This window comes from Porites lutea, chromosome 11 (genome assembly GCF_958299795.1).
Source record: "Porites lutea chromosome 11, jaPorLute2.1, whole genome shotgun sequence".
NCBI classification, from domain to species: domain Eukaryota; kingdom Metazoa; phylum Cnidaria; class Anthozoa; order Scleractinia; family Poritidae; genus Porites; species Porites lutea.
Genome location: NC_133211.1, coordinates 17,229,916 through 17,244,073, shown reverse-complemented (window position 1 = coordinate 17,244,073; position 14,158 = coordinate 17,229,916). Strand labels below are relative to the sequence as shown.

The window sequence follows — 14,158 nt, the reverse complement described above, 5'->3', positions numbered from 1 at the left end:
TGCAGGAATTACAGACCTGGCAATATTGTAAAGAAGAGTATGAGCACCAGGCTTAAACTTGTTTCCTTTAAAAAAGCAGCAGAAAACATGGAATGAGCTCAAGTGGCCAGTAAAAGTTATTGGATGGCCACCAAAAGCAGTAAGCTCGATTCTCATTGTTCTCTTGTATCGGGTTTTATCTAGTTTTTTCCTCCCAAACTCTAAATCTCCTTCCCTGTGTCCTTAATCATCCATTGGCAAAAGAGTCCGATGACTCTGATTAATACCCTGTTCCCGCCAGGGTTAGTTTGTGGGGAGGTGGAGGCGAGTCATGGTGTAACAGGTACAGCAGTTTTCTTAGCTACAAAAATTTCTACTTATGAATTTGGCAAGGTTACTCATGATCATTGCAGTACAGGAAATAACAATACAGGAATATATAAGGTGTTGAATCAAACCCAAATAACAATATTATAATAGAAGCATGGGCTCATCATAGCCAGTTTTTGAAACTGCCATCAAACCCTAAAAGGAAAAGCTTACATTGAAGGAAAAAAAATGTCAGCTTATCGGTTACTTTTTATTTGAACGATTGTATTGATTAAGCTTAAATATTTAATAATTAAGCTTGAGCTTGACCAGTAACTTTCCCCACAATTCAAATTAAGAGGGGAGTCTAAATAGAAAGCTTGAAAAAGTTTTCTTATTACTTCAATTTGATCAAGAGTTAGTACGATTTTTTGGAAATAAGAACTTTGAACAGCTTTAACAAAGAACAAAAGAAAAATAACTGCGGCATATTCACCTTTTCCGCTAAATGCCTTGTTCCTAGATTTATCTATGGGTTGATCTAAGTTGTTCAGCTTGCCATATTGAAAACTGCGAGAGTCTGGCACTACAAACTGAACATTGTAACGCGATATTATGCGTAGGCTTACATGACGCACCAGGAACTGTTTCCTGCCTTCATTCTTCCACATCGAGTAGGTACGGCTATCGTCGGTTGTCGACCGGATTTTTCCTGTTTTCCGACATCATGGCATCTTTTATGAGGCCATCAGTAGGAAGGTATACATTGCTTCCTTCTGCTTCGTCTTGCGAAGATGTTTCGGTGGAAAGTCATAGTGTTCTGTGCTCCATGGATGGTAGAGGTATGTATGAATGGTGTGGTCTTTTTTCTTCTTCTGCATGTTTTGGTTTCGTGACCGGGAGTGGAAAATGATTTCGACCTTGACTGTGGCAAATGATTAACTGAGGAATAGGGCAGTTGACCAAAAATTCAACAATTAATTTTCTTTAGCTGTAAAAGATGAACTTAAAGGCTGACGGGCCTTGGATTGAATTGAATCCTTGACTGGGACCTTCGTCTACATTTAATGGCTGCTGTACACTCTAAATTCGTGACTTCTCATTTTAAGAAAAAAATTTAAAACAAATTGTAGAATAAGATTTTTGTTCTCGTAAATTCAAACTGCCTGTTTAAATAAAAGAAAAAAGAGTTCTTATCATTTGATTTGTTTTAAATTTTCCTCGTAAAATAAATAAACGTTTTCTTAATTTTTTGAGAGTTTCGGAGCAATCTCGAATTTAGAGTGGTAGTCTAATAGACTACAGCACATGTGTAGTGTTAACACTTGTAAGTAGAAGCTAACCTCTTGATAAGCTTCTACTTCTATTCAAGTTATTTTTAACTTTTCTAAAGGACAAAAATGGAAAATCCCCTTCAAAAAAGGGGCTATGTTTGAGTTAATCAGTCTCTACAATCATCACTAGTCCATGGTCGATCTTGATCAATACCCTGCAATCCGTTCTAAGCAGGATATACATGAGCATAATGATACATTTTATTAAGAAGAACCCACATACATTTCCAACTTGTCTTTAATAGTGCACTCTTATGATCACTGCATTTACTATTCCCTTTAAATATAACCTGAGCACCTAATAAAAACAGCATTTTATATCACAATGAGGTTTCTCTGTGAACAATGATGAGATATCCCAACCACTGACTTTCTCCACTGGCCAAGAACATCTGCTACTAAGGAGTTTTCCTGCAGAAAGAGAAGGTAAATGCATTGTTCATGTCAAGAGGCCATTGGATGTAGTATGTGACAGGTCAACTTTGTTTTCAGGTTAATTTTGATTTAACGTAGGTTCATTCTCAACCTACAGTACAGCCCAAAAATAATGCACACAAAAGAAGTGGTGCAACAAGTTGTTGCGCCGCAAGAACACGCAAGCAAAAGTGCCATATTTTTGTGGTTTACCCACAAGAACTTTGAAACACAAGAAGTCAAAAATCTTTATCGCACAAGCTACAAAAATTACCACAAGCCTCAAGAAGGCACAAAAAGTTGTTTATAAGTATTCACCTGGATGAAGTTTGTTAGCACATTTTTGGTAGTGTTGAATTTTTCCAGCCGATAATTACTCTGTGGCAGCAAAAGGTAATCATGCAAGGGCACATGTAAAAAGTTGCCTAAGAAAGTGACCAGCCTTCGCTGCTTTTTCTGCAAAGTGAACACTTCCATCCTTTAGCATTTACAAAGTTTAAGATAAAGTGTGTGAAGCATTTGTTTAACAAAACAATCTATAGTTTCGAACATTTCGATCGTTTGGATAGTTTCAATTTTTATTGTGTTGTATCTTTCTGCAAAGAACTTCTTGGTTTAAATTTTCAACCGCAAAAGAAGTTCTTGTGTCTTGCAGAATTCAAGCACAAGTGCCCCACAAGAAGCCACAAGAAGTTGCCAGCTTGTGGATGCAAAAATAAGTTGTTGCACATGCGTTATTATTTTGGGGCTGTACTGTACAAGGTGAAAAAAATTTAACCTGAATTCAAATTTTACCTGTAACATGTGCATTTGTGGATTTACTATTGTACATGCTACTCAAACTGGCTGCACTGAATGTCATGGTGAAACTAACTTGTCTGTAAAATGGATGTCAAGGTCATGATCTCATTGGAAACTCAGTGGTGAATTTAAATATATTATTTTAGAGATTGATGAAAGGAGTAGGGTGTAATTTGAAAGCAGCCTTATTAAATTTGTTTGTCAATATGGCTTATTTTATATTATTTTTTAAAAACAGTGCTTTCAATGCATGAGCATCCACTGCTGATGAAAAGTAGAGTATAGGCTACTAGACTGCTTAGAGAAATCCACAGCTACATACATGTACTTTTCCCCCTGAACGGTAGTACTGGGTAATTAAAAAAAGGATTCTTTCAAAACCTTAGGTACAGTCTAAGCTGTTTATAGTACATGCATGTATAAGACACTGTTTAAACATAAATAAGCATAATTTCAGGTCAAAGAATCCTTGAGCCCATCTGTACTCTGATGCTCAATGCAATGGAAGATGCCAAATGAATGGTATCTGCCACTTTAACTCAGAATCTGAAACTAAAAGTAATGAATAATAATTATTTTAATTAATACGCCGTGCATAACAATCACAACAAACGTTTCTGATATGACATGATTGTAATGATTGTGCATAACAGCCGATAAGAGATAGTAATGCCATTATTTTATAGTTCTAAGCATCGCAGTGTGAAAAAAAACAAAGCATTTGTTTTTTCTAAGAAAGCAGCTAACCATCTGTCCAGAGTCATGTCATTATCAAGCAGTCTTTATGTTGTCATCTTAACTGCACTGTACTGGATCTACAATGTGGATGTACCTTAAACAATATCAAAACAAATTAATTAATTGACAGCCATACATGTACTTCATAGCAACTGGTTCATCATCTAGGAATGTTGTTTTCCTTTCCATTTTTTTTGTTAGAAGCAGAAAGCAGTAAGAAGAAGTTGTCAACATTCTTTGGTGTTGTGGTTCCAGTTACACTGTCTATGTTTTCAGTCATTTTGTTTTTACGTCTTGGATTTGTTGTAGGACAGGTGTGTAACTTTGTTTTGTTCTGTGTCCATTTATTCTGACTCTTCAAGTATAGAAGTGTTGGTATGTGATAGTGGCCGCTAGAAGTGTATTAAGTGAAATCATGAATGCATCATCAAAGTGATGATCATCAAGTGAATCATCAATGCATCATCAAGTGCATTAAGTGAATCAGGCCATGCATTAAGTGAATCAAGTAAAACTTGATTCACTTAATGCATGGCCTGAAATGTGTGTATAATTATAATCCTTGTCCTGAAATATTGTGAGTTGTTTGGAGTACATTTTCATCACTGTACCTGGATCATAAGAAAGGTAGTAAATGACACCTTATGGAAGAAAACAATAAAAGTCATCATCCCCTGGCTTGTAAGGCCTCTTTCTTAAATTTAATACAATGTACATGTAACCCCCCCACCCCCCTGTTAAATAGTTATTAAACTCCACTTGAGTAAGCACTGCCTTGCCTCATCTCTCTTGAAGGCTGTTTTCCATTCATTATTATTGCTTTATGACTACTGAGAGAAGGCTGTACAGATCATGTGGAAACCAGTCTTAACATGTGTCTGATGAATCCTGTTTTCGAGAATGAAGATCGCACGCTCAAACATAAATGCCTCACTGAACAGTAAAATTAACCTGATAGTTCTGATCACTTAAAAAAGAATTATCAAACTTTAAAAAAGTGCTCCAACCCTTGATTAAACATCTACCGTTATGATATGGGTGGACCTGTCCCTTCAAATGGATCTTTTTGTAAAACAAGCATCAACCTTAAAGATGCATTGCATTGTATGCACATTATAGGCCTGGTTCTCTGTGTCAGTAGGACACTCTATTGGATATTATTACCTCATCAAATTCAGTCATGTCTAAAATATGTACACCTGTTTAAGTTCTTCCTAGTCAGCTCCCCTCACATTTCAAATTCATATGTTAAAGCATCTCTCTTCAAATAAATTCGCCTTGTCTATGAACCTTGATTTTAAAAAAAGTTTACATAATTATTTTTATGTTGTGTTTGATTTTCCCAGGCTGGCCTAGTCCTTTCAGTGGGAATGTTTGTGGTTGCTTACTTTATAGTGGGTCTAACAGCCTTATCCATCTCTGCAATTGCAACAAATGGTACTGTTAAAGAGGGTGGAGCCTATTGTATCCTGCAGCAACCATAAGTTAGAGGTCATCACTTAATATAAAATTTAGGTTTTGACTTAAAAGTTCACTACCAAGAGCTGGTCTTTAAGAAAGGTTTGCAGATCCTACGACAGTTAACCCAAATGTGATACTGTAAATAATATAGTACTGTAGTTATAAAAGTGGTAGAGGCGTGGTAGGGTTTATTATGTCACTAAGTGGCCTAATGCCAAGACTGGGCTGTCTGTGGTCCCACCCAGTGATACAGCCATACCATCCAGTGGTTGCTATCTAACTGTAAAATCAGTTGTATTTATAAATATTGTGTTTGTTTAAGACGTTACATGTGTACATATCCATGTAATACATAGTTTTATACATTACCTCATCTGCATTTTAAAAAAAAAACTAACCCAAACATTTTCAGTTTACCTGTCGTTTATTTTCAATTTTGCCATCCTAAAGCAACCTTATAAACCTTTATTATACCACCTTTGGTGTATTTTTGTCTACTTTAACCTATGTTGAGGTTCCTGATAAACTTTTACACTGAGCTTGCAAAATAATGACTCAAAAATTTAATATGACAAAGTTCTGTTAACTGCTGCTGTCAGATATGATCAGTAGAACATTAGGTCCGGAGTTTGGTGGATCCATTGGGATTATCTTTTATTTTGCAAACATATTTGCATCTGCTGTCTATCTTTTAGGTGAGTTTATGTATACTGTAAACTGTTTAATGCGATGCTAAAAATTACATGTATTTATTTTTGAAGTTAACTGTGTCATACAATGTAAAATATGATTCTTTTTATTATTACTTTATTAATTCTTAAATTGACACTGACCTAGCAGTAGATTATAAGCTTATTTTTTATGTAAAGAAAAAATGAGCTGAAATGATAAGTCTTATACAAGTAATTATATAAGGGTTTTCTAAAACTTAGCACAGTAAAAATCATGGGTAACAAACGACGTTTTGTCCAATTTTCGGTCATTTTACATCTTACAAATACATGCTAATTGTTTTAACTTTTTTTACTTACTTGAAAATGACCGAAGATGGGTCGAAACGTCGTTTGTTATCAGTAATTTTTACAGTGAAATGACAAGACTGCTAAATAATATGTAACTAAAACTACAATGCAAGGAAAAACAAAAAATAGGTAAGACTTACCATGTATGATTGAAGTAATAATACTGACAAAGAAGATTATTACATGTAATTTTAAATGATATTGAGAACATTACTGTAAGCTCCAATGTACTATTAAGTGGACACACATGCAAACTAACACATCATTGAGAAATGAAAATTACAAAGCCCTGGGCATTGTTTTTAATGGCAGCTTTTGATACATCTACCAAATTAATAATAACGTTATTTAAGTGAAGTGCACAATGCACTTTCAACCGATTAGCATCAATTTCTTCATTAATTGGATCATAAGGATCACAAGTAGAAACCTTTTTCTTAAAGGTAGAGAATTCTCGCCATTTTCTTTTTGAAATAGTTGCAAAGATATTATTACATGTATATAGACCTGCAAAAAATTTCATCAATATTATCTTTATCTTTATATTATCTTTTTAGGTTAATATCATTCCAGTTCTTTAAACTTAAGTTTTGTATTTAAGGTTTTGTGGAAGCTTTGGTGAATAGTTTTGGTCATTCAGTTCACCCTCACAGCTGTAAGTACAGTCAGTAGAGCCCTGATAACTCAAACTCAGATAACTCGAACTTCCCGCTAACTCGAACTAACTCCAACTCTTGATCAAAAAGTCACAGAAAATTACCCCAATAACTCAAACTCAGGTTCTTGTAACTCTACTCTTATGCCATTCCATTAGCTCTTCTTGTTGTATAGTCAGTGAGAACACTAAACCCAGCACTGGTTAACACTCACAGCAATTTGATTTTAATTGGTGCAACGAACAGATCACATTTTTATCATAAAAAAATTATTCGTGTTACCATTTTTGATAAAATAAGTTAAACTTGCACTGCAGTAGCACTATACACTGCTGGAAGTGCTGAAAAATTAGCAACTATCAATAATATGTTTTTAACACTGACTTGAATTTTGCAATCTACGCCGATAACTTGAACCCTCCCTAACTCAAACTGTTGTTCGTTTTCCATCAGAGTTCAAGTTATTGTGGTTCTACTGTATTATATGTATTCAATAATTATTATTAATAGTAAAACTTGATATAAGTGCCAAGCCAAGAGGTAATTTGTTTATCCTTCATTTTATGTCAGTTTTTTCACTATACTTCAGTGCAGGTATTATTTTAAGGGAAGCTAACAATAAGTATTTCAAGTGTGTAGATTTTTTTAACATTTTCTTTCTTAAAACAACATAGTGAGTGTAAGATTTCAAGTTGCTGGGTGTATGCAAAATTGAACAGCTAGGAAGTTCTGTTAGTGGTTACCTGTATTTTACTTCTGTTTTCCGGTGAAAGTAGCCAGAGGTCATGTTCATATAGTAGCTGGGGAAAATGCCCTCCTCCCCCCCACCCTCCCTCTCCTAGTGACAGCCCTGGATTACTGTAGGTACAGTAGGATAGGGCTAAGCTCAGGGCAGGGCATAAAGCTGAATCTGACTGTACATGTGCACACCTTCCCCTCAGAGCCCCTTTTGTCTCGTGCAGTCACAATTACCAGTTAAATTATTATAGTGTTCCTGATCTGTGCCTCCCCGAGAATGGCCTTCGTTTACTGGAGCCTCTTAATTTTGTAAGTAATTAATTTAGTAGTAATTTTTGTCCAGCCCTATACATGATAACTTAAACTGTACCAATTTCCTCAGTCATGATGTTATTGTTTTTTATCCTTCTAGTTCTTCGAGATGACTTCTGGTGGCATTTTGCATATGGCTCTATAGTCTTGCTTTTCTGCCTGATTGTATGCCTTATTGGTGCAGGTAATAAAAAGACCTATTTTCATACTTTGCAATTGCTACATGAAAGAATGAACATGAATTCCTTTCAAGCTTGACTTTTGACCAGTCTCCACAAGATTTACCTTTTTTATTATTTGGAGGGAGGGTGGCCAAGTGGTTAGAGTGCTGGACTTGTAATCCGGAAGCCCCAAGTTCAAGTCCCGCCCTGACCGCCAGCTGAATTTGTTCTTGGTAGTCCGGAGTTCAAAACGATGCTTGTAAATAGCCAATTGGTTCGCCTTCTACCAGTTGGGATTCTTAAACATAATCATTATGTTCTATTTGAATAATTGTTTCATTATCCCTGAAAACCCCCCAAGGGGAGCGTATAATTAAGAATTTATTATTATTATTATTATTATTATTATTATTATTATTATTATTATTATCATTATTATCATCATCATTATTATTATTATTATTATTATTATTATTATTACTTCATTGTCTTGATCATGGAAACTAACAATGTACCTCGTCTTTATATAATGTAACCAGTTTATTAAAGATTTCATGATGATTTTATGCTACAACTTTTATCATATTTTTGATAACTGCTGCAGTGTTGAATTAATTTTAAGCAAAAGTAATTTCTGATTTGATCAATTTGTTGCCCCAGATTGTGTTTAGTATAAACCAGTAACAAAGAAAGCTTGTAGTAATACAATTTAACATAGGTAAAACCAGGAAAAATTTGATTTGCAAAGAAACGATTTATACCTTGCAAACAGAGGTTTCTCTCTTGCATGGCTTTTAACATTTAAGGAGTCATTCATGTCGCTTGTCAGTCGCGTAGTTGATTTGTTTCATAGGCCCAGGAAGAAAAGCTATAAAACAAACAAACTCCTCGACTGACAAGTGATGTGAACAACTTCATAAATGCCAAATGGTATGGGAGAGAGAAACCTCTGCTCGCAAGTAAAACGTTTTATATCTCTCAAAAGCTTTTGGAACATCATGGCACTCTTTCTCAAGTAATAGAAGTTTGGGGCCGGACATTGAAAGTTTGCGAGAAATACTGGTTAACGATTTTATTGGACTCCAGAAACAGGAGTTTTCACCAAGGTTTAAAATAATTATTTTATTAAAATGGCCTACAATTCTTCTTACCTCAAAAGCACAAAAATTTATCAAAATGAATAGCAAAAATAATGTTACAACATCTCCTATGTTTTAAACTCTTTGCCAAGAAGAAACCATTTATATCTGATTTGTTGCTTATTGCAGGAATGTTTGCAAAGACGTCTTTCTTAATTTACCTTATTGTTTTAATTGCTGTTGCATCTTCTTTTGTAAGTGTTGCATTAACTTCAAAAATTAGCATATCTCAATTATGTTGTTGCTGCCTTGGAAATGGTGGTTTTATTAGCAAGAAATTAATTTTCACTTCCTATAGACAAAAATTACAGTTATGACAGGGTGCAAAGAAATTCATTTTTACAGCTTGCCATTCAGGCAAGCTGAAGCTAACATTTACTAGCCCAGACATCATTTCAACTAGCCCCAAAAGCTTTTTGAAGAGCAGAATTGATCTCACAGTTCTTCTGTTATTTGAATTCCTCAAACAACATCACTTGCCTGTCGGGCAAGTTAAAAGCAGAATTCACTAGCCCAATAGTAAAATCCACTAGCCCCGGGCTATCGGACACCACTTTCTTTGCACACTTTATGATTACTGTTATTATGCAAATTGAAATGATACCTAAGGCTTATATTATAGTACATACATGTTATTTGACAAAGCATTGTAACATCTTTAAGGGTGCCCTAATTGGCCAAAGTGGAAAATGCCATAATATTATTTAAACTTTTGTTTGGTTGGTGCTTTATGTAAACCTGACTTTCGCATTTTTTTTGTTTTCTGTAAGATTTGCACGTGCAATGCATGAGCTCCTCAAAATTTGCATACACTGCACGTGCAGTTTGTGCAAAACAACAAAAAATACTGTTAAAGGAAGGTTTACATGAAGTACCACCCAAACGTTGGTTAAGGAATATTATCGTATTTTCCACTCCCACAGTATGCACAAACACCTGAGAAAATTATAGGGATATACATGTTCCACAAATTCTGTTCTTCAACAAAACTGCGGAAAAATAAACCATCCTTCCCGCTTTTTATTTTCCATGTTGAGAGGTAAAGTTCTTGTTTTAGTCAGTCAAATCACCCTCATTATTAAAGACAGCTCATTGGAGTTTCTTGTAGAAAATAGTTTATAAAGTTATTATAGTAGCAATGCTTATAAAGACCCTAAACCAACAAAAAAAGCATTTTTCTGTGTAACCACAGCAGGATTAGATCAGTCGGTAGGGCGCTTGATTGCAGAGTGGGGAGGCTGTGGGTTGAATTCCCAGGACTGGACCAGTACTCATGGTCTTAAATAAAAAGAACTGTGAAATAAAGGTATTCCCCTCACCCTGCTAATGGCTAGACCTTTGCGTGGCTCAGAACGTAAAATGGTGGCCATATGTCTTGTAGGAGATGTAAAAATAGTGTCCTTATATTAGTACTTTCAGCTTAATACATTGACACTCAAATAAAGTGCATACTTAAAATATGAAATTTATAATGTTATGTTTTTGTTTAGTTTAGTTTTTTGTTTGTTTGTTATTTCTGGGTTATAATAAATTCTTTTGTTTTCCTATTACAAGGTCAGTTTTTTCATTGTTCATGAGAAAAAGAATTTACACTCAGGGGCTGACAATAAAAGGCATGAGGTAATTTCATCAAATTCATGAATGCTTGTGTCCTGTTTGTTACTCTTTGAGCCCTCTACCAGCACATTTCACATCCTTTTCTCATGACGTTTTCTATTTTTCTCTGCTTTATCAGCATGGTAATTTCAGTTACACAGGGTGGAGTTCTAAAACTTTCAATGAAAACCTCTGGGTAAGTGACAACGAAAGTTTATCACCCCGTTCTCTTAAGTCCGATAATAACCTGCTTTTACACTGTATTGAATTACATTCTCAAATACACCAATATGTGCACAATTACGGAACACAATGGTTCCAACACAACAATAGAGTCATCGTTACGTTTGTCTCCCTTTGTAAATATCATTAAACATATTTTTTGAGTAGAGTTCGTTTTCACCGCTTATAAGCAGTTTTTTTTATTTCAATTCATTATAAAAAATAATTAAACCACTGATGTCTAAACTTGAGGAGAGGAGGATGGGGTGCCTTGTCTTTTTCAGTGTGTTGTATGACTGCACCTATTAAAATATTCACTGTTGAATTCTTTAGCCACATTTTGGTTGGGATTACACAACAGGAGAACATCAAAGTGTACTTTTAGTGTTTGGAGTGCTGTTCAATGGAGTTACTGGCATCATGGGTAAATATTGATAAAATCAATCCAAAGATCCAAAACAGGTGTAGGATATGCACTGAGAGCCTTTGTCTAATACGATGGGAGGAAGTTAATAACCCAGGAATTTTCGCACCACTTTAATGAGGAATTACCCCAAAATTGTGCCTGTGCGCAATATTGATTTCGTCGGAATCTAGATTCCATAGCTTAAAAGTTCAAGGAGGCTGCACACCTCATCAGGTTATTGATTTCACTCCCATATTCATAAAGACAGCACTTTACAATACTGTAGCTCCTCCCCTTCTTGTATTTCATATGAAATGCCAGAGTTGAGTGAGTTCACGTGACCGATGACGTCACACATGCACTCCGCGCAGGAGGCAGGGGCCATCATGAATCCCGTTATTACGTATTATTCGCTTTCAGGGATCTCTTCCCATAATTCAGTTTTAGACGCTTCAAATTATTTCTTAATATTTTATGTCTGATTTGAGTTGTTTCTTTGTGCTTAGCTGGCGCTAATATTTCTGGAGACTTGAAAAAACCTGGTTATGCTATTCCCTTTGGAACACTCGCAGCAAGTCTGTTCACATTTGTTATATACATTCTCTTGGGTTAGTAATCGTGGAGGATATATATTATTTTTTACCCTTGTTTTTATTCAGTTTAATAAAATGTATTTTCCATATTTTTTCCAAGTAAAGTGAAAAAGGAAATGTTGTCATAGAACGTCAAATATCTAATTTCTAAGACAATAAAATTTCTCATTTTCTTAGCACACATTTTTTTACAGCCCCCTTGGCATCCTCTGCGCTTTCCACTTCTGTATGTTTATACACCACACTTATTTATGTGTTTATTTTTCATTGAGTGTTAATTGTTTTTCTATGCAGAATCGACACTGATTCGTTGCAGGTTCTCGGACACTGCTACCCTGGCACCATGTTTCCGAAAAACGATGAAAGAAAGATTAACTTCCAGCGTGCATTCGTGCAGTTTCCAAATAATATTGTCTTTCTTTACTTGATTGTCATCTGTTCTAGCCTGAGAAAACAGCCGACATTTGGCGACGCTACCACTGATTTCCCCACCAAATGGCGTCTGAGCTACGAGCGCAGAAATTCAATACTGATGACGCGTCACTACCCAGATCTGGGTAGTGTTTCTGATTGGTTCAATCAAATTTCCCACGCGGCACGACCAATCAGAAGCACTACCCAGATCTGGGTAGTGACACGTCATCAGTATAGAATTTCTGCGCTCTTTTCTCAGACGTCATTTGGCGGGGAAACCAGTGTTAGCGTCGCCAAATGTGGGCTGTTTTCTCAGACTACATCTGTTCCGAGTCCCTGCATTTTTTCCATTATTCCTAACGGCTGTGCCAAGAAAATGTGGCCGATAACGACTACATAGAATAGCTTGGCCACTCAACGTTATACTGTGCTTTTCACAACATACAGTTTTCTAATCAGTCCCTATTAGCTGGGCTGCACAAACGACAACAAATCACACTGACTGTGCAGTTATTGATCAGTTTTTATACAAGTTAACTCAACTAATACTTCAATTTTGTTTGCAGTGTTTTTTACCAGTGCTACATGTCCCAAAGACTTACTGAAAAATAACTACAACTATATTCAGGTAAATATCAATGGTCTGTGTGGGTTATCGTCTTTACTTGGTTAAGTGTTTGGTTAAGAGTAACCGCAAGGACTAGGTTTGTTCAACAATTTTCTGTAATTCCGATCTACAGTCGAAAAGAAGCGTGGGCGCTTTTTTCACGGGAAGTTTTTAGAGGCTGCTGGTTAGATAGGATCCAAATCACTCGATGTAAAGCTCCGAAAATCCCGGGGGGAGAACATCAGTTAATTTGCAAACAATTTTCAAACCTGTCACAAACAGTTTATTGGTAAGAAGGTTTCATCTCGCTCAGTTTTTGTCTTTTATTTCTCTTGTCAAAACTGCGGTCAAAATGTAATAATTATACACTTTCTTTTCGTACGTTTAGAATTTCCAACAGGAGTGTGTAATATGTATTTATGTAATCTGTTGAGTGTCTGTAAGTACCTGTTGGTAAGGCTGTATTAAAAAAAAAAGAGAAGAAAAAAAAAATTGAAAGCTTCTCAACTTTCACATGGCTTTCCTAACAATTTGATACAAAGCTTCCTATTCTTCCACTAAAGGTATTTTGATATTGTTCAAGACAAAAGCATCATGTGTCATTACAAATGTAGTAACAGCGTTTGCAATTGTAATTATCAGGGAGCTTTAGCAACGAAGACGGCGACGGCAACGAGGACGCCAAAGCAATAGGTTTGTTGAGCAAAACAACAACCTAGCACGTGCATCGCGCTTTTTTGTACATTTCTTTGCCGTTCCTGCACGACTACGACGTGAAAATGCCTAATTTCAAGTTTTCATGTAGGACGTAAACAAGCCACGACGAATTTTTCTTTCACCTTTCTAAACTTGAATGCGGTCCCTAAGTTATCAGCTCCAGGGAAATTCGCATACGTTTGACATTTACAGCGAATTGGAATAAACGCGACAAAGTTTAAAAAACGCGAATTCTTCGTGTGACGTTCTCGCTGCCGTGGCCGTCGTCGATGCAAAAGCTCCCTATCATCATCACTTTCATTAACAGGAATATCCACAAGTCAACTTTAAAACATCACTTTTTCTCTATATGTCATCATACAGGTAATAAACAAAGTTGAGTTGTTGGTAACAATTGGAGCATTTGCAGCAACTCTTTCAGCTGCTCTCAGCTGCCTTATAGGTGAGTAAAAGGCTTATTACAGGGTTGTGCTGACGTAGTTTTATAGGTCTGGTACAGACTGAAAACAATTTGATACCCAGAGTGCGAAAAAGAATTG

At 35.8% G+C, this 14,158-nt stretch overlaps 1 protein-coding gene across 2 annotated transcripts in view; it reads left to right on the top strand.

The window, feature by feature from the left end:
• The first annotated feature begins 970 nt into the window (after positions 1 to 970).
• LOC140951825 (solute carrier family 12 member 9-like) overlaps positions 971 to 14,158 on the top strand; it is a 29,335-nt gene continuing 16,147 nt past the window's right edge. Inside the window, exons 1-14 of one of the 2 annotated variants that reach the window (XM_073401177.1) lie at positions 971 to 1,130; positions 1,953 to 2,048; positions 3,777 to 3,889; positions 4,922 to 5,039; positions 5,636 to 5,731; positions 6,660 to 6,713; positions 7,865 to 7,948; positions 9,194 to 9,258; positions 10,619 to 10,684; positions 10,800 to 10,856; positions 11,216 to 11,306; positions 11,795 to 11,896; positions 12,862 to 12,923; positions 13,983 to 14,061. In XM_073401177.1, the coding sequence (XP_073257278.1) occupies positions 1,016 to 1,130; positions 1,953 to 2,048; positions 3,777 to 3,889; positions 4,922 to 5,039; positions 5,636 to 5,731; positions 6,660 to 6,713; positions 7,865 to 7,948; positions 9,194 to 9,258; positions 10,619 to 10,684; positions 10,800 to 10,856; positions 11,216 to 11,306; positions 11,795 to 11,896; positions 12,862 to 12,923; positions 13,983 to 14,061 (1,198 nt within the window). In that variant the 5' untranslated portion in view covers positions 971 to 1,015. The remainder of the gene's footprint in view (positions 1,131 to 1,952; positions 2,049 to 3,776; positions 3,890 to 4,921; positions 5,040 to 5,635; positions 5,732 to 6,659; positions 6,714 to 7,864; positions 7,949 to 9,193; positions 9,259 to 10,618; positions 10,685 to 10,799; positions 10,857 to 11,215; positions 11,307 to 11,794; positions 11,897 to 12,861; positions 12,924 to 13,982; positions 14,062 to 14,158) is intronic. The other variant, XM_073401178.1, reaches the window with a different exon arrangement.